The following is a 19,167-nucleotide window of genomic DNA, read 5'->3' as shown; positions in this document are numbered from 1 at the left end:
GCTGAGTAAAAGATTTTCTAAGTGAAAATAATTTAACACATCCTCTACAGAGAAAACACTTCTGCACATTTTAATGCACAGTTACTGTTTATTTGCTGAATGTACCTTATTGTATCTATTGCATCCGTCACAACGATCAATGGTAACAATAACAAGACACTGTTGTATTACTGGACATTATCTATCGTGACAACTCACAATGACATATGACATCTGCAATGACATGTTTATTTCATGATTATGTCATTGTTATGTAAAGTGCTGTGAAAAAGTATATGTCCCCGTCCCAGTTTTTTCTATGTTGCATATTTGTCACACTTGAACGTTTCAGATCATCAAACCACTTTTAGTATTAGACAAAGATAACCCAAACACAAAATGCTGTTTTTAACGATGATTTCATTTATTGATGTAAAAATGCTGCTCAGACCTACCTGGTCCTATGTGAAAAAGTAATTGTGCCTTAGATACTAAATCAAGCAAACCAGTTAACCAAATTCAATTGCGAAAAAAAGGGAATCTTGTGTTTTTTTGCAGTGTCTGGGGACCATTAATAATAAAGATCAACCTATGTATAAACAGTTGGTTTCATCACTTGATTTAGGTTTTGAGTTGTGATTTCTATTGAGGAATTGGAAGTGACTGTTTTGGTATTCTCCTTTATGTTATAAAGGGTTGCATTTTGCATGTTTGTTTTTTGTTTTTTGGTGTAGTTGCCTTCTCCCTCCCTGTGTTTTAAGATTGCTTCTGATTAAATGCCTGTGACTGTTGGACTGTCTTATCCTTGGAATAACAACAACCAAAAAACTTGAGACTCCAGTGGTCAGACTTTGGAATGGGAGTTCTTTTTAAAATAGCTCAATCAGCTGAGACCTTTAACATTTTTTTGCAGAGCTTTAAAAAATGACTGTAATTATTATTGCTTCTGACTGTGGGGTGTTGTGTTGATACAGTTGCTCCTCAGTTAGAACTGTTGTTAAATAGTCTCCGAACTTACTTTGTTAGTGACATCCATCAAACATAAAGCTTTATTTTGTGAAAGCATGTAAACCATAGAATGAAGTTCATCACAAAAATCTTTAGTGCTGTGGTTGTAGTTGGAAGTAACTTTCATACGCAGCTATCTAATCTGACCCTAATTTACATCATAATTTATAAAGAATCATTAAATATTATAATTCTCAAGTATATTAATATTTTTTTCATCATGTTCTATGTTTCTCTAGCTGGCTGTCTCCGTCTGACTCCCATCCTGTACGGTTTGGGTGTGAGTGTGATTCCATATACAGGAGTGAAGTCTGGTTCTCCTGCATCTTCAGGCCAGAAGAACTGAAACCGACGCAGCAGAGTGACCAAGATGAGGAAGAGCTCCATGCGAGCCAGACCTTCACCAAGACACATACGAGGCCCTACACACATGTAAAAGACACGTCACCATACTTTGTAAGTTCATCAGGATTAGCGATTTCCACGTTGTAAAAAAAGCCGTTTACAAAAACTACAAGATATATAGAACGTTATGTTAGCAAAATCTGACAATAGGGAAAGTAAAACTTACTTAGTGAATTCAGTGAATTAGTGAACTTAGTAATTAAGGGCTAAGTGGGAAGGGCGAGGGGTGAAATGGTATTGGGCCTAAGACTCCTGTGTATACACCTGGTTTTCAGACAGGTTTTCGGCCTGTAGTTTTGCCTACCTGTGTTTTGACCCCTGTCAGTTCTTTGAGTGCTGGACTGCCCCAAATAAAGCCATTTCACATGCCTCTGACATTACACTAGTTCTTCAGATCACCTTAGATATCTGAGAACTAATTAGATAATACATAAATACAGCCTTTTAAATGTGATTTAAGTAGATGTGTTAATGCAGGAAAAGCACTAAAATGGGCCAAGCAGGGATGTTTAAGTTTAACTAATATTGGACAAACCAGTTTCTGGGATTTGTTCACTGTGTATATTTACACTGTTCAGAACACTAACCAGCAGAAAAGGGCATGAAGGCCTCAGACTTCTCAAACTGTCCCTGCTCATTCAGGAAGTTAGCTGGATTGAACTCATGAGGAAACTTCCACTGGCCTTCTTCACTCAGCACTGAGGCGAGGTTCGGGATGATTACAGTACCCTGAAAAACAGAAGAAGAAAAAAAAGGAAGGAAAGACAAAGTTAAAGATGTGGCTTAAGTTAAGAAACACAGACGGAAAAGACAGATCTTCACCTTTGGGATGTTGTAGCCCATCAGTTCAGTATCTCTGCTGGCACAGTGAAACACACCCAGAGGGACGGTTCTAGCAATACGCTGACACTCATGCATCACAGCCTGCGTGTACGGCATCTTGTGTCTGTCCTCAAAATATTCATGAGCTTTACCCTCCAGAACCTCATCAATCTCCTTCTGACATCTCTCTAGAAAGTAGACAGAGCAGGCGTATGAAGCAATTACTGCCTCTAGTAAATCTATCAAAAAAACAAATAGTATGATCAAACGCAGTGGATAGTTCATAGTCCACACCCTGAATGTCTGGATGTGTTATGAGGTAGAGGAATGCTGTTAGCAGGGTGTTGGAGGTGGTATCTGTCCCAGCACCATGCAGGTCCACAATGTATCTTGCAAGCTGTTCTTCACTGAAAGACCCATCATTTCCTCTCTGTTGAACAGAAAGCATCATCTGATAAGGTTGTGCATATTAGAGAAGATATAATCTGTTGTGTTAAAGGAAGTGATCTCAGAATTTCTCTTTAATAACACCAAAAAAATCTTCACATTTAAGCACACACACCTTATCAAGCTCATCCAGATAGCAGTCGACAAAGTTTTCTGGTTCCCCGGGGACTCTTGATGTCTTGTGTTTACTGATCATACTTGCTATCATTTTTTTGAGTATCTCAAAGTTTATGATAGCCTTCCTAAAAGGAAGGGGCAGGGCTCTCAGAATAGGAAGTGTATCATATATCTATAGGAAAGAAAGACATTTTAACTTTCAAACAACATGTACTGTTCCAAAGATAATGCAACATGCTACCAGTATAATAATATAAAGCTCAAAATATAAAGCGAGAAACAATTATATTTCTATATTATATGTTAATAGTAGAAAGTCCTATCATTCCCCATGGTCCATTGGTGGTTTTTGTAAATTCAGTGAAGAGGCTAACATACTGTTTAAGGGTTTCATCTCCGTAGTCATAGCGAATTCCAAATAAAACCAGATATATGATATTTGATGCAGCATCATGGAACACGGTCTGAGGATTCATGAAGCCCCCTACACAGATACACGTACATTCAGAAATTAATGTCAAATATGACTGCATAATGTTTAATGGTGTAGCTATTTCCTTCCTAAAGGTCTTATAGCTGTAGCCAAGATACGAAATGCAGCCCTAATTAACCATTTTGACACCTTGGCTCAAAATCAAAATACATATTATTGTGTTCATTAGGGAGATGTAGATGCTCAAATATAAATTCAAGTAAAGTTATTTGTTATAGTGTTTTGTCCAGCTTTACCCTCAAAATAGTGAGCTTCTCTGTTCAGTGTAAACAACCTAGAATTTTTGAAGTGTCAGGATGAAAATACCAGCACTTTTTTCCAAGCGTTTTACAAGATGTTCAGTCTCTCCCAGAATCCTGTCCTCCATAGACTGCTTCCCCATGCCAAAGTTCCTCAGGGTCATGAGGGCAAAGCGCCGATGCTCCTTCCATGTAGGACCATAATCAACAAGCACAATTCCTGGCACATTTTACACATATCAGAATTTAAGACATCTTATATCTTCCAGGTGCCATCTGTCAGTGTCTATTAGCTGTATGAGTAAAAGAACACCAGTATATTTGTATAGGACAGTGGTGGCCAACCGTGGTCCTGGAGATCTGCCTTTCAGTGAATTCTAGTTCCAACAACTGTCTGCCAAACCTGCTAATTAACTTCTTCAGAAGTCACTTCAGAAGTGCCATGTAAAGATGAGAGCAGCATGTTAAATCCAGGTTGGAACTAAACTCTACTAAACTACAGGAAAGTCAATCCCCAGGAGGAGGGTTGGTGACTAATGGTATAGGAAAAAAACACAGTTTATTTAAAGCTAGTCTTGTAAGCCAGTCTTCTGACTGCTGTCAGACAGTGTAGTGAGTTTTGTTGCAGGATGCAGACCAAATTCAAAATCATGCTACAGCAAGAACAGAAACAATGTGCCTTGCCAGTTGCAAAATATGTATGATATCTTGTTTACTAGCTACTAAATGCTTCAAATAACACTCCTAAATAATTTCACAAGATAGGTTGCTTCCAAAATATCACTGTTATCGTGGTGTGCAGAGCAGGCAAGTATGCTATAGGCACCTAGTTGACACAGCAGCACAGATAGTCAATCAGCGATTCTGATAGTTGTGGCTGTAATATTATACAGAGTATATCAGACGATCTGTGTATCTCTGTAGGCAGAGAGTCTGAGGTTGAGATTAACTGACCACATTCTGTACATAGTTATACAGTAATTGTTTATAGACTTCACCTTTCCCTTCTGCTGCATGGCTGATTAGGAGATTTTGTGGCCGTCCTGAAAAGTCTGCAGCCTTGGTCACGAAAGCTTCCTTCACAGCCTTCAAACCAGTAAGAACCACTGCTGGTGTTCCTCCAATATACAGGCTGTAAACATTCCCATAGCGCTCAGCCAACTACAGATATACATCAAGCAGAGAAAGCATACAGTTCAAGAGAAGATCTAATCACAGCTTGAGTACATAAGATATACAAAAAAATGAAGTAACAAGATGACAGACAAGAGTACATGTTGTCTGTACTAACCTTTAGTGTATAAAGTGAGTTTTTTACACTGAAGAAAAGACCACAAGCATAGAGTTCAACAGGTTTTTGATTTATACCTCTGACATAAGTCTTAACCCCATGTGTCAAACACAAGGCCCACTGGTCAAGTCTGGCCTGTTGTGCAATCCTATTCGGACCGCAAAATTATTTTAAATTTCTGTTCATTTTAGCCCATCTCACCATGAACTGCACTACAGTTCCCAGCATGCTCTGCAATGTAATGTGTGCTCCCACCCCCTCCCCAATAACAATCTATGTGACTGCACCACAAAAACAAAAAAAATTGTCAGGTGTCTGGTTCAAGCAAATGGGCTGTTTTAAATAACCTACTGTACACTGGGGACATTTTAAGAGGTTTAACAGTGATCTGCAGCTGATGTAGTCTATTGTTTTATATAAAACAATTTGTGTTTGCTTAAAATTATTTTTGAATTGTTCAAGTATTCAGTGCCTTTTTTTCAGTGCCGTTGTAGTTTTGGCACATTTTGAACAAACAATGGTCAGCCAGGGTCACGGCAAAACACAGCTGGCGCACAGATTTGTCGAGATATTTCAATATGGCCCCTTTACTGGTTGAGTTTGTCACCCCTGGTCTAAACAGATTTATCCCTTCAAATAAACAAACTATTGCAGGTTAGTCATGTCTTTAGAGCTCAATATTTTAATTTCCCTCTAAGTGCCCCTATTCACCCAGTCCAGTACTTTATCTTCTCAAAGTCTTTCAGAGGATTGGTGATGTTCAGCTGAAACAGGTTCCCGAACAGGGGCACAGGCCGGGGTCCAGGAGGAAAGTTCTTGGGCCTCTGGGTCCTGACAAAGAGGAAGAGGAGGCAGATGAAAACCCAAACCAGGACCAAGGAGCCCAGCATGATGGCAGTTGTGGTTCTGCTCTCTGCTGGGTTCTACCATAAAGGTTCTACCTTTTGCTCACCAGCTCCTTCCAATAAATAGCCACATCAACCAAGTAGGAGGAGTGTGTGTGAGAGAGCGGTTAAATCATTGACACAAGGGTGGCTGGAGGAGTGTTTGGTAATGATGAGGTGATTTATGGCTTTTGTACTGTTTTAGAAAAATACAAAGATACATGTGTGCAAACTTTGTTTCTCAGAGATGGTTGTCTATGATTCTGAATTCCTTTCACCCCCTGATGATGCAGAGTAAAGTTTATAGATTATAATCAAATAAAGTGATAGAAATTTAGGGAAATTCCCAGAATGTTTTTCTACACGTATAAGTGAATTCTGCCGTACTCAAATGCACAAACTATTTTTCCCGACCTGTATTGCAGCAAATACCACCTCCTGTGCTGGGATGGGCTAATAGCATCTCTAGCAGAATATAGCAGAATATGGGTAAGAAAAAAATACACACTCCTTCTTCTCTGCAGTGCATGAAAATAAAAACAGTACAGAACAACTTTGCATGAAATACAGTACTACAATCACCTGGTGAATCTCTTGATCAGAATTTAGATTTATACTTCAGTCTTAAATTAAGACCATTAAGATATGTGAATTAACTTATTGTAACTATTTATTTATTTTATTGCCACACAACACAATGTATATTTTAATTATTTATTTTATTCAGACTGACAATTTCCCCAACACACCTGTACAAATAGACCATAAGCTTTACTGAACTTTAATGTGTACCAGTGTAATCTACCTCAAGTTGACCCCCCTTTTATTTATGACATTTGGCTCTTGAATGCTGTAATGAACTTAGTTGGCCCAAAGCTATAAAGGGATGAACTTACATGACCGTGAACCTCTGATACGACAAGTACGGAACAGAGAGCAATGGGACAGCAGTCACTGGATGGACAATGGTTGTAATGAAATTGGCTCTTGAATGCCAGTGTGCCTAACCTAACTGACCTGAGCCAATGATATTGGAAAATAACAATCCTATCTAAGGCCCTCCAAGTACTTCCATTAATTTGTCCTCCCTCCGCTGGTGGGCACCCTGTAAGGGTGAGCGCTGTTAAATCATTGACATAAGGGGGAGGGCTGGGTATTCGTAATCATGATGACAGAGATTCTGTCTGATTTGCTGTTCAGCATCTAAAAAAGAGGGAACTATATTAATTTGTGGTAAAATCATAATTGTGGCTGAATTATCTGAGAATTCATTAGCAAGAAGGTCAGAAATCATAGTTAAGATTATTTACAGAAATAATTATTTACTGCTCTGTTACACAGCCGTCGACCACTAAACTTTATTGTCGCAAACTTTCCTCGATTGGCTATGCCTTGATTCACACAATTACAGGCTTTTCCACATTCAGGACAAAGCCATCTATAGGGAATTGATCACTTTGTCATTTTACTCTAAATGCTTGGGATAAGCTAAATCACTCCGCTCAGCGAGTAATGAACTAAAAGTGGCTGATGATGCAGCTAGAAAATTTTTGCCGTTGTAGTTTTGGCATATTTTGAACAAACAATGGTCAGCCAGGGTCATGACAAAACACAGCTGGCCCATGGCCATATTGCAGGTTAGTCATGTCTTTAGAGCTCAATATTTTAATTTCCCTCTAAGTGCCCCTATTCACCCAGTCCAATACTTTACCTTCTCAAAGTCTTTCAGAGGATTGGTGATGTTCAGCTGAAACAGGTTCCCGGATAGGGGCACAGGCTGGGGTCCAGGAGGAAAGTTCTTGGGCCTCTGGGTCCTGACAAAGAGGAAGAGGAGGCAGATGAAAACCCAAACCAGGACTAAGGAGCCCAGCATGATGTCAGTTGTGGTTCTGCTGGGTTCTACCATAAAGGTTCTACCTTTGGCTCATGAACTAAAAGTGGCTGATGATGCAGCTAGAAAACTTCACTTGGAAATGTGTACCAGTGAAATCTCATGCTGACCTCTCCTGTGTTTGAATCTTCAATGCTGTAATGAACTTAGTTGGCCTAAGCCTATAAACTGATGAACTTCCATGACTGCAAAAACGTGATAAGATATGTTTGTTGACTGGCAAGGAACAAAGAGCAGTGGGACAGCAGTCACTGGATGGACAATGATTGTAGTTATCGTGTAGAGATAAACTTTGCACATACATTATTTACAGAATGTTTACAGGGATTAATGCTTCCAAACACTGAAGCGCGTCAACAATTTTTGGACACTGTCTGATCAATACAGTTTGCATACATGTATTTTTCTTACAGGTAAACGTGACATTATGATTGTTAACATCATTTTCCCCGCCTGCTGGTGTATGGGGATATAGCCCAAAATCAGATGTTTTGCCTCATTTTGATGGAAGATTAGGGGAAAACAACAATGTTGCCTTTTAAATGGTGTGAGTCCCCAGACAGCAGGGTGAGACTGATTCATTATTGATTTTTTATAATGAATCAAATCATTTGGTCAAGGATGGAATTTCATTGTCAACGGTATGTTGTAGGGATGCACCGAATATTCGGCAACCGAAATTATTCCGGTCGAAAATGGCACAAAAAACACTTTGTGTGTTCGGCCGAATAAGCGAAAAGAGCGAATAATTTATACCGAACAATGACGTTTTTAATGACGCTATTATCTTTTTCTAGTTCCCGGCCGTAGACGGGAACCAGAGTGGAACGGTTACACCTTATATTCAGGGCTAGAGCTGCTCTTTAACGCGTTATCTTTCCATAGCGAGTCACACCAGAGCGCGTTAAAGTTTCCCAGCTTTTATTCAGTTTCAAGCACTCGAGCCAAACGTAACTCCAGAAAGAGTAAAGAAAAGAACAGAGCCGGTGTTTAACAAGCAACAGCGAGGCAGACAGACAGCAGCTTCTCAACACACACACGCGCACGCACGCTCTCTCTCTCTCTCTCTCTCTCTCTCTCTCTCTTTCTCTCTCTCTCTCTCTCTCTCTCGTGCCCGCATCCTCCTTAAAGAAACACAAACCCCAATTTTAGAACAACGCGATAAAATCGCAACCAGCGTGGAGTGAGACGCTCTTTGTAAGCAGTGAACATGTCGGCTGTGTGGAATCATTTTAAAGGCCGTTTGCAAACATTGTTCTGCTGAATTGTCAAGAGGGGGTACATCTTAACTTATTTATGTTAAGTAATATGGTCATCCTGTATTTTGGAGATTTGGAGATAATCCTGTATTTTGCTTTACTAATTTATTTAAGTCATATTGACATATTTTATTTTTACTTTTACGGGAGGGGGGGGCAAATCTTTGCTAATTTATTTAAGCCATATTGTGCTTTGTTAGCATATCTTCTGGGATGTTAAAAATGTTTAATGCCAAATGTTTTATTTTGTTCGGTTTTGGCCAAAAATTTTCATTTCGGTGCATCCCTAGTATGTTGGATCAGTGATGATACTAAATGTACATTCTGAAGTGTGTTTGAAAAATGCTTCATGTTAGTTCCAGGTTATGTGTTCCGCAGCATTTATTCATGGGGTTGTTCGGCTTAGGACTCTTATTCTGAAGGGCGTGGCGAGCCTGCTGGCTGGCACCAGTGGAAAATCCGGGGGCAGATGTAAACAAAGATGGTGGCGCCCATGAACGCATTTATCGAGCAGGCTGCAGTCAGAGCTGTGAAGGAGACAAGTGTGTCACTGTGGGTGGAGGTGATGACGGAGCTGATCCGAGGGTCGGCCATGACCGCAGCCATACAGCCAGGGTCACGGGATCGCCACTAATAGATGTGCGACCGGCCAGGACATCAGGCTAGGGCTTGTCTGCTGGCCATACCCACAGCCATACTGCCGATGGCACGGGACTGTCCGGTCGGCACATCTGGCTAGGCCATGTCTATTGGGGGTGAAGTCAGCAGCAAAGGATGCTGGACAAACCAAACAGAACAGCACAGACAGCCAACAAACAGAGGCTGTGGTGGGGTGAATGTCCATATCAGACTTCTGCCACGTTTCCATGCATTGCACTGGTGGACACGGGGTCGTCAGTGTTAGTTTATCATTAAAGCCGCTGTTTCTGGAATATCCAGTAGATGGCACTAGAGCCAATGTAATGAAAGCTTAGTACTTTTCAGCTTCGTGTTTTGTCCCTGCTGTTATTCTGTAGTTCCCTGAGATTGAAGTAACAAGTTAAGGGTGCTGTGTAGTTTGGTGGCACTTTCACCGTTTATTTCAATTTGTGTGCGTCAGTTTGTTCAAAAGCAAGTTTATCACTAATGCTAGTTTTAAAGAGTCATTAGGTCAGTAGTTTTGTTAAAAATGCAGGTATTGAGGTAGTTATTTTTCTGTTTTCACTTCAGTAAATGTTGCTATTGAATACTACGGGGCAAATGTGGCTATGATTGTGTGGGAGCTAGTTAGCTAGCTGCTTGAGTTTAAGTAGCTAAAGGAGGAAGACGTTATTTATGTTTATCAAATGTAAATATTGTTATTAAATTACTTAATTTATGGCTAGTTAATGACAATTACCTCTCTCTAGGGTCTGTCAAATGAAAAAAATTCCTAACAATAAAGTAACATTTATAACCATTTCAGAATCTGTGTCTTGGAGAGACATTCTACATATAATATCTATCTTTGTAAACTCGCTTAAATCCAAAATCTTTGGATATAACCAATAATGTATATCATCCCAAAATAATCAACAATTTCCAAAGATGGCTGTACCTGCAGATTTTGCAGAGCCATGACTGTGCAAAATTTTGTCCATCCATTGACTAGTCCAAAATCATTTATCCATGTCGGTGGGGTGTTTTCTGAAGAAGTGAACACTGTGCTCTCTTATTTTTACAAAATAAGAAAATGGTCTTTCTTTTAACATTGTCTCTTAGTCCCCCAAAACTTGAGGAAATACAAGCAAAATTAGAAGTGAACATAAACTGAAAAATGAAATACGTACAATGAAAAAGTGCTGTAACACCACAAAACAGGCAGCATAATCTTTGCTTTTTAGGAATCACTACTGCTGTGTCCCATTATTACTCTGGAAAAAAAAACAGACAAAAGTCTACATTTTCTTCATCTAGCTCAGTGGTCAGCAACACTGAGGCGGCTCCACAGCAGAATTAGCTTTTTTAGGTAAAAACAAAATAATCCTCCTGTGCAGTAAAATAAAGCTCTGCTGATTGTTCTGACAGTTTAACAATAAATGGTCTTAAGTGCTGGAGTTAATGTATATCTGCTAATTCACCCTTTAACCTTGAAGATTGGCGCTCACACTGCTGGTCACCATAGCAATGCGGACAACAATCTCGCCTAGCTGGTGGCTAACGAAACGGCAAAGAGAAAGATTTAAGATGAATATCGATAATTTGGAGACAAATGGACATTTATAAGCACTCAGCTGGTTTCCTGATACGTTTAATCTGCAACAAGAAACTATAAAACACTAAAACATCAGGTTCTCATTCGAGTTGTCCTGTTCCACCTTAAATGGTGCAGCAGTTACATTCTGGCGCCTCAGGCACCATTTAAGGTGGAATGGAAAAAATTGAACAACAAGCTGGAGAATGAGAAGCAACTTCAGCCTTGTAAAAAACCAAATGCTGAAATACATTTTACAAGAAACAGTTTTACTTAACTTTCCTGCCAGAGAAGCGCAAGCTAATGTGCTTTTGTAGTCACTAGCCTGTAGCTGCAGCCGTTCAACATGGCCAACGCTGGTGTTGTATCCAATTCAGTTCCCCCTCAAATTCACGTTCCCTTTGACAAATCAGGTCCTCGGGTGCGCACATTCACAGCACTGGAACTACTGAAAGCAAAATGGTTCAAAAAAGGTTTGTACGACCGCTGTATTCGCCGGAGATGAACAGCACAAAAAATATTTATCATTAAAAAAAAATAAATAACACTATTGAAATATCATGAAATCTCAATTATGCTGTGTCATTTTGGGTGAATTCATGTTGGGGATTGGGTGAAAACACACGGCCATTCAATCTTTTTTTGAACCTTTTCACTTTCCATTGTTCCAGTGTTGCTTGGCATTGCTCAGTGAACGCACGCGCCCGAGGACCTGATTTGTCATCAAAGGAAAGTGAATTTGAGGGGAAACCGATTCGGATATAACACCAGCAGCAGCTTTTGTTTACAGTTTATTTTTAGTTTTCTGACCTATTTTTGGAAGATGGCAAAGTGTGTGGAGGACTTCAGTGAAGTCTGTTTCCAATAATTTGAACCAGAATACACAAATGACTTGCAGTGGCTTGAAGAAGAGTTAGCAAACAAGGGAGATAGAGAGACTGAACCCGCCGACGATAGTACCCCAATTTTATTTATTTTTTTTTAATTTAGCACTATTTTACCATTATCAGCGTGACATATAAAACCCTGTAAGACACATCTAAGTTCACTGGTCATTTTGGATAGCAGATAAAATGGTGATATTTGTAGTGTAGACATAATGATGTCTGATTCCTAGTACTATAATGGTGAACAATTGTGACTTAGTAAATTTCTTTAGAAAGGCATTTCACACCAAACCACTCTGAATGTTTTTTTTTTTACATCTAAATGGTTGAATGATTAAGTAATTTTGCCAAAATCGGTGGAGTTCCCCTTTAACTTTAATGAATCTTTCTCTCAGCTTCTTGTCCTCCCTCACTTTAAGCTTTTCCTAACACTCTTTGATGTTTGCTGCTTTGATTTCCACTAACCTCGTGACATCAGCCATAGTCAGTGTTTTCTCTTTTAGCTGTTTACCAAAGTGGTCAGTCTTTTCAGTTAGCTTGTTTATAGCAGCCAGAACGCTCCTATTACTTGTGTCGTTGCTGAAAGCCAGACAAGAGTTATTAGCGTCTTTTTTCTTTCTTGGAAGCATTGAGAGTTTGGCTGGGGTGGTGGTTGGCTTTCTCTTTCCACCTGCCAGCGTAATCCATTGACATCACGTAATCCTGGTGATCAGTCAAAGCTGCATTCACAGTATCATCGGCTTTACCACTCAGCCTCTTTTCTCTCAGCCAAACACTCAATGCTTATCAATCAAGGCACATTTATTCTCCTTTCTGTGCGATTAATGGCTAAAACTTAGAAGAATGGTGTTTTACTTCAACATTTTTGAGACCACCACCCAGTCCGCCATCTTGCCCTGATCTTTGGTGGTAGTTTGCATTGACTTCAGTAAATCTGAGGGATGTGATGCATGAACACTGTTTATATGTAGCAGGCTCACACAGTTTAATGTAAGCATTGTTAGTTTATTTCTGTATTTGTATTAACAGCCATGCACATAGGTCAATATACCTATGCCTTTGTACCCAACAACATCAAAGTGACCATTAAAATTCTAACAGCTAAACATCTTTTCGAGACCTGCTCTCTTGCAGGACCCACCTGTTTCTAATACATTCCCAGCCAACCAACCTTGAAGAAATCTGTGCTATTACTGGCTGAGGAAAAAAGGAAAATAAATTTTTCACAGTGAGCCCTGGGTGGTAAAGGTATAGGTGGTGCAAGTGGAGCAGGCCCAAGGTAGTACAATCAAAAAGTGACCCAGTAGACCTTCCTTCCAGGGAGATGGATTAGATAAGCACCTTATGATCAAATGGCAGCCTGTTTTCTCTCAAACATTAGTTTCCAATCAGGGATGCTGCTCCAATTCAGAATACACCAGTGACCGTACAGCTTTTAGTGAGCATTGGACAGAGTCAGGCATGTTACTGTCCATCCACTAAGTGGACCTCTAACTGTGACATGACATTCCAGCAGCTTAAGCAACAGCTTGTTCCAGTCATGGCACCCATATTCAGATTGTAGCGTGTCTAGATCAAGTCTTCGCTCTTTAGGACATACATCATAGTCAAACTGGCCCTCAGAGCCTACAGAGTCCTTGTTAAGGAGAAGTATTTATTCCATTTAAATGGAAGGTAGTGTCTGCCTTTGGATTTCAATTTGCCCACAGTGTGTACTGTGTGAAGTCATACCACAAAGCAAGGCCCTGTTGATACCTATTCTAGTGAAAGCTCTGTTGGAAGTCTCAGAAGTAGAATTTCTGACTCAGTAGGCTAACAGATCATTACCAGAAAAAAATGTTCTTGCTGGCCACTTTAGAAGAGGAACAGAACAATATATGGGTGAACTAATTACAAACTTTTGTCCAGGCCTACAGCAATATTATTCATTGTTTCACTGGATACAGCCCAGCCTGCTTGAAGTTTTTAAGGCATTTAAAATGTCTCATTGACTTGTTGATGGAGACAGTAGGAGGGGAGAATCAGGCTAGCCTTTCAGAGTGGTACATTATCAGGAGCAACTGACTTTTGTTTATGATAAAGACTCAGAGAATATGGAAAGAGCAGCTGAAAAAAAGCAGCTGTATGATTGGGCAGCTCGAGAAGGTACTCTGCTGCAAGAGGAAAGTGTGTTTAAAAAAAAATAAGCTAAGTGACCAGTGGGAGGACCTTACATGGTGATAGGACCTCATCGAGCTCTAGATATACACCTGAGAATAAAAACACAACTGGGTCTGTAATGTACAGGATCAGGTTCACTAACTTCAAAATACTCATATAAGGAAGGAGTGGATTACCACTTTGATCATAGTCTGTAAAAGAGCTAATTTCAGAATATACAAAGCTGGTTACACTGCACTCTACATGTTCTGAAATAAGTTCTTTTGCAACCTATGACCAAAGTATTAATTTGCTCCTGTTGATATGAGTATTTTATTTAGTGAACATGATGCTGTACATTACAGATCCAGTTGTGCTTTTATATGTGCAAAGTGTGTATATTTATTCCCAGCTATTATTCAAGAAATGTGGAATCTAGGGTTTTTGCAGTGTCTGGGGAGCATTATTAACAACTCTAAGTATAAACAGTTGGTTTGATCCTTTTGACTTAGGTTTTGAGTTGTGATTCCTTTTGAGTGATTGGAAGTGACTGTTTTTGTTATTTTACTCTGTTATAAATGCTTGCATTTTATGCTTATGCCTTTTTGGTCTAGTTGCCTTCTCTCTCCCTGTGTTTTAAGATTGATTCTGGTTGAATGCCTGTAACTGTTGGACTGTCTTTTCCTGAGGACAACAACAACAACCAAAGAAACATATTTTGTGATTTCATTGGTCAGACTTTAGAATGGGACTTTAACTTAGTTACAAAGTGACTTTCATATGCAGAAATGTATTCAGACCTTAATTTACACCATAATTTACAAAGAATGATTGATTATTATATGCTCAATTATAATCATATTTGGAATCACATTTCTCCAGCTCAAGTCAAGTCAAAGTTTATTTATATAGCACTTTTTACAACAGTGCTATATAAGTGTCCATGAGTGTCGCCAATGGCGACAGTGGCAAGGAAAAACTCCCTAAGAGCAAGAGGAAGAAACCTTGAGATGAACCAAGACTCAAAAGCAGACCCGTCCTCCTCTGGCTGACACCGGATAGCAAACAATAACATGAGCAATATGTTAAGAAAATAAGGTTTTACCATTAGTGCAAACTATTAAAATACAGAAAAGGGAAAATAAGGTGGAGTGATGGCTATGATTAAATGGTTTGAGTCTGTGCAGCAGCAGCATCGTCAGGAGAGTCGGTTCATGCAGGTGAGGTTTGCACAGCGTTGTACAGCAGGAAGCTCCATGGTAGTCAAACTGGTCCAGGAGACGGGCGAGCTGTCAGCACCCGATCAAGGCAGAAGAGGCAACAGCATCAGACCACACAGGATGGGCGGTTGTTCAGCTAGGCAAAGAAACACACAGACAGTTAGTTCTGTTAAGAGAGACTGATCACTGTATACAGTGTAACAGAGAGCAACAGAGACTCTGGCAGTTCAAGCTATTACAGCCTATCTGGCTGTCTCAGTCTGACTCCCATCCTATATGGTTTGGGTGTGACGGTGAGTCCATGTACAAGAGTGAAGTCTGGTTCTCCTGCATCTTTAGGCCAGAAGAACTGGAACCGGCGCAGCAGAGTGTCCAAGATAAGGAAGAGTTCCATGTGAGCCAGACCTTCACCAAGACACACACAAAGCCCTACAGACATGCAAAACACATTACCATACTTAAAAAACTACAAAACAAATTGAAAATGAAATGTGAACTAAGAAAAAAAAATGGGGTAAGCAAAACTTAAAAAAAGATTTCCTTAAATAACTATCTAGTTCTTCAAACCACCTTAAAACTGTAAATATAACATTTTTAATGTGATCTAAGCATCAAAGATTGTTTCCATGCAAAGTAATAAGATTCAGGGACTCTTGGTAAGACTATACTTATAGTTATCTAAGGTTCAAAACGTTACAGTTCATACTCGAATTAAGCAATTATGAGAAAAGTTAACAAGTTATACATAAACCGTTTGAACTTTTTAACCCTTAAACCAGATCCAACTAGTCAGGTAATTAACAAGCCTTTTGCTGAGCTGAAGTGGGTGTGTTAGAGCGGGGAAGCACCAAAATGGGCTGGGCAGGTATATTCCAGGAACTGCTGTCTTAAATAAAATGGAGAAATTAAAGCAGCAGCATCAACATCAATTAAGCAACATCAATTAAGCAGACTAAGCTTAATTGATGTTGGAGAAACCAGTTTCTGGGATTTGTTCACTGTGTTCATTTACACTGTTCAGAACACTAACTAGTAGAAAAGGGCAGGAAGGCCTCAGGCTTCTTGAACTGTCCCTGCTCATTCAGGAAGTTAGCTGGATTGAACTCATGAGGAAACTTCCACTGGCCTTCTTCACTCAGCACTGAGGCGAGGTTCGGGATGATCACAGTGTCCTGAAAAATAGAAGACGATGAAAAAAAAGAAAAACAAGTAATTAAGTAATAAAGTTATTAAGAAACAAAATGGAAAAGAGAGATCTTCACCTTTCGGATTCTGTAGCCCATCAGTTCAGTATCTCTGCTGGTGCAGTGAAACACACTCAGAGGGATTGTATTGGTGATACGCTGACACTCATGGATCACAGCCTGTGTGTGTGGCATCTCGTGTCTGTCCTCAAAAGATGCATGAGCTTTACCCTCCAGAACCTCATCAATCTCCTTCTGACATCTCTCTAGAAAGCCAAAAGAGCAGGCATATGGAATGGTAAATCTATTAAGAAAACAAATAGTATGATGAAATGCAATAGATAGTTGGTTCAAACCCTGGATGTCTGGATGTGTTATGAGGTAGAGGAATGCTGTTAGGAGGGTGTTGGAGGTGGTATCTGTCCCAGCACCACGCAGGTCCAAAATACATGCTACAAGCTGTTGCTCTCTGAAGGAGGACCCATCATTTCCTCTCTGTTGAACAGAAAGCATCATCTGGTACCTTGTGCATATAAAAGAAGATAAGATCCACTGTGTCACAGGAAATCTTCTTGACATTCAAGCACACACACCTTATCAAGCTGTAGTTCACCCTGTTGTATCTGTAACAGCACTCCTTACAAGCTTTCAGAATTTTATAAGCTCACTAGGCAAGATAACACATTTCCATTCATGAACAGTCTAGTTTTTGTGTCTCTTCGCCCACTGGCCAACTTTGTGAGCAGAAGTGAGCAAAGGCCTCTTGCGTATCAATCTGCTCCATATGTTCATGGTATGCAGTTCCCTGCGGAGAGTTCTTTCAGAAATTGGTTGTGAAGAACCTGCGTTGACTTCTAGAAGCAGTTCTTGCCTGGAAGCAAATTGATTTTTATTCACGAGCCGTGAAAACACGCTGGCGGTCCCTGTCCATCAGTTTCATCTTTTGGCTACAATTCTGACAAGAATTTTCTGTAGACTGGGATTTTTGCCCGTATGACCGTGCGCGCCGATACACATGCAAATTTGGCTACTTCTTTTACACTATGGCTTTTGGTACGCCCAAATGTAATCACTCCTTTTTGGCAATCATTAACATCTGCTTTGTGACCTATTTTCCACACATCGACCAAGACATTCACTGCACTGCACCACCTTGTCTCAATCTATGAATCCCATTGCTCATCCTCGTGCAATGCCATCTGCAGGAGCCTGAAGTTACTTTTCCGGGTATCTCTGCAGGCAGAATGTCTGAGGTTGAGATTAACTGACCACATTCTGTACATAGTAATACAGTAATTGTCTATAGACTTCACCTTTCCTTGCTGTTAGATGGCTGACTAGGAGGTTTTGTGAGCATCCTGAAAAAGTCTGCAGCCTTGATCACCAGAGCTTCCTTCACAGCCTTCAAACCAGCAAGAACCACTGCCGGTGTTCCTCCAATATACTGGCTATAAACGTTCCCATAGCGCTCAGCCAACTACAGACATACATCAAGCACAGAAACACTGACCTAGTAAAAATACACCATCATGGTGTCTATGCTGACTTTTAGTGTATAAATTGAGTTTTTCACACTGCAGAAATTTGCATGCAGTTATCACATTGATGTCTTGACCACAAGCATGGAGTTTTAAAAATAACTGATAATTGCTTTGTACCTCTGATATTAGATGTTGAATTTGCCAGCTACAACCACCAGAAACGAAGTTTAAACAGATTTCTCCCTTCAAGTAAACAAACTACTGCAGGTTGGTCATGCCTTTCCCTCTAGGTGCCCGTATGCTCAACCCAAATAGGCTTTAAAGTAAGCTCCTGTTCACTTTTGTAAATTTTTGGTGAAACTCATTATTGTCATCAATAAGAGGTTCAAAATAATGTATTTCAATGGTTTTCAGTCTTGGTCCTGCAGGTCCCCGGCTCTGCTTATGCTCCAACACGCGCACTTCAAAAGCCTCCAGGACCAAGGCTGAGAACCATTCATGAACATGGAATATTTTGTTTTGCTCAGACCAGCATCAACAGAAAATGGTTCTTTACCTTTTCAAAGCCTTTCAGATGATTGGTGATGTCCAGTTTCCCAAACATGGGCACAGGCCGGGGTCCAAGAGGAAAGTTCTTGGGCCTCTGGGTCCTGACGAAGAGGAAGAGGAAAAAGATGAAAACCCAAACCAGGACCAAGGAGCCCAGCATGATGGCAGTTGTGGTTCTGCTCTCTGCTGGGTTCTACCATAAAGGTTCTACCTTTTGTTCACCAGATCTTTCCAATAAACAGCCACGTCAACCGAGTAGGAGGAGCATGTGTGAGAGAGCAGTTAAATCATTGACACAAGGGTGGCTGGTGGAGTGTTTGGTGACGATGAAGCAACTTGTGGCTTTTGCACTATTTTTTAAAAAAATACAAAGATACATGTGTACAAACTTTAATGTTCCTCAGAGATGGTTGTCTGTTATTCTGTATTCCTTTCACCCCCTGATGATGCAGAGTAAAGCTTATAGATTATAGTCAAATAAAGTGATTGTGGATTCTGGAAATTACCAGAATGTTTTCATACACTTATGAGTGAATTCCGCCTTACTCAAATGCACCAACAACTATTTTTTCCCGACCTGTATTTCAGCAAACCCCAGCTCCTGTGCTAGGATGGGCTAATAGCATCTAGGGTTTATCATAACATATAACATGGAGGAAA

The 19,167-nt window shown here is 40.1% G+C and overlaps 1 protein-coding gene and 1 pseudogene across 1 annotated transcript; both read right to left on the bottom strand.

Annotated features, from left to right (window-relative positions):
• Positions 1 to 87: 87 nt before the first annotated feature.
• LOC118806689 (cytochrome P450 2D3-like) lies at positions 88 to 6,363 on the bottom strand. The gene is made up of 9 exons (XM_036568201.1): positions 5,530 to 6,363; positions 4,509 to 4,671; positions 3,578 to 3,730; positions 3,102 to 3,262; positions 2,777 to 2,950; positions 2,509 to 2,644; positions 2,215 to 2,402; positions 1,980 to 2,121; positions 88 to 1,409 (listed from the first exon to the last, which is right to left on the bottom strand). The coding sequence occupies exons 1-9, from the start codon at positions 5,689 to 5,691 to the stop codon at positions 1,213 to 1,215; spliced, it is 1,476 nt and encodes a 491-aa protein (XP_036424094.1). The 5' UTR covers positions 5,692 to 6,363; the 3' UTR covers positions 88 to 1,212.
• A 9,165-nt stretch (positions 6,364 to 15,528) lies between these two features.
• Positions 15,529 to 18,707, bottom strand: LOC118806516 (annotated as a pseudogene).
• Between the last annotated feature and the right edge of the window lie 460 nt (positions 18,708 to 19,167).

Source organism: Colossoma macropomum, unplaced genomic scaffold, assembly GCF_904425465.1.
Source record: "Colossoma macropomum unplaced genomic scaffold, Colossoma_macropomum, whole genome shotgun sequence".
Taxonomy (NCBI): domain Eukaryota; kingdom Metazoa; phylum Chordata; class Actinopteri; order Characiformes; family Serrasalmidae; genus Colossoma; species Colossoma macropomum.
Note: the sequence above shows the minus strand (reverse complement) of the source record. Positions and strands in the feature narration are given on the sequence as shown.